Here is a 1,414-nt window from a genome sequence, read left to right as displayed (position 1 = left end):
AGCAGGGAATCAACCAGGTTTGAATTTTAAACTGCTTCATATAAATATAACATGTTATATAATAATACATTAATTGTCTGTCTACATGTACATGTACATGTAATGCATTCATTGTCTACATGTCCATGTTGTATCTTGTGTTGTTTATGCTTTTATGTACATGTACATTTTTATTTCTTATACTTTACAGGTACCCCATTGACTCCTACTGCTAATCTTAAGATGTTGGTAGCTGCAGCTAATTCAGCTCTTGAGATGGAGAATGCAAATTCAGCAGCAACCAGTGGCTCCTGTCTCATTGATAATCATTCTGATAGAGATGATGAGGCTTCATCCAGGAAAATGAAATCTCTAGCTTTACTATGTAAAAGGTTAGCTAGACAATTAGCACATGTACACATTGCTAATGACCACTTATTGGCAGCTTTAATAATGTAATTTTATTCATTGCGTATAGTGTGCATGCTTTGAACATTATGCCAAATTTGAGTACCACCACATGTTTCACTGCCAAAATTGTCCCTTTGCAATTATTCTTCAGTACCTTATGTCACTTATTTTTTGATGTCTTTATCATTCCTTATCATTGTGTAGTAAGTTTGTAAAAAGGCTGTCTTTATTGGCTATATAGTATCATTTGTAACAATAGAGCCACCACAATAGCACTAACAATTAACATGTGCTATACATGTACAATGTACATGCTAATAATGTATAGTGGCTATACAGTATATACATATGTAGTATTTTGCCTGCTTGCATGCTTAATTATTTTTTGCTTTCAGTCCCCTGGTACCTTTAATGTTTATAGGTACTCCTAGCTATATTAGGTAGGAGGTTCATGTCCAGTTGTATGTTTCTATGTACTGGTGTAGTCATGAATATATGCCACTTAGTTCAATATGCCACTTAGTCTAGATGTGTACTATAATTATTCATGAGCATTACCTCAGTCCCAACAGTCTGTAATGCTATATTGAGCTCAGCCAGTATCATGTTACTAGTTTTGATTGTATATAGTTTCAGCATGCTTACACTGCCAGGTGCTTATAGGATGCAACTTTATTCATTCACATCCACTTGCATAAACTTTGTAGTAAATGTATTTTTATGTGTGTATATACATGTACATGACTACATGTATATTATTATACTTATAGCTTTATCTTAAATGTGTTTTTTAATAAATATATATTAGGTTTCTTCAGGTAGCCGAGGACGAGATAGGCCCTGGTAAGGAGTTCAGTCTTGAGATGATTGCTAATTCCCTTGGAATCAATCGTCGTCGCATCTACGATATAATTAATGTAATGGAAGCACTGGAAATGATTTCAAAACAATCGAAGAACTGGTACCAGTGGCATGGGCAGAGCAACCTTGTTGCTACTCTAGCTAAGCTAAAAGTAAGAGAGGA

The 1,414-nt window shown here is 34.6% G+C and overlaps 1 protein-coding gene across 1 annotated transcript; it reads left to right on the top strand.

The window, feature by feature from the left end:
* Positions 1 to 6: 6 nt before the first annotated feature.
* On the top strand, positions 7 to 1,407 carry LOC105316210 (transcription factor E2F7-like; the record flags this gene model as incomplete). The annotated part of the gene is made up of 3 exons (XM_011411027.2): positions 7 to 17; positions 191 to 371; positions 1,199 to 1,407. Coding segments are annotated over exons 2-3 (358 nt in total), but the record flags the coding sequence as incomplete, so codon positions are not given.
* Between the last annotated feature and the right edge of the window lie 7 nt (positions 1,408 to 1,414).

Source organism: Amphimedon queenslandica, unplaced genomic scaffold (genome assembly GCF_000090795.2).
Source record: "Amphimedon queenslandica unplaced genomic scaffold, v1.1 AMPQUscaffold_3505_Cont24502, whole genome shotgun sequence".
Lineage (NCBI taxonomy): Eukaryota > Metazoa > Porifera > Demospongiae > Haplosclerida > Niphatidae > Amphimedon > Amphimedon queenslandica.
The sequence above is the reverse complement of the archived record's forward strand: the minus strand, read 5'-3'. Positions and strand labels throughout refer to the sequence as shown.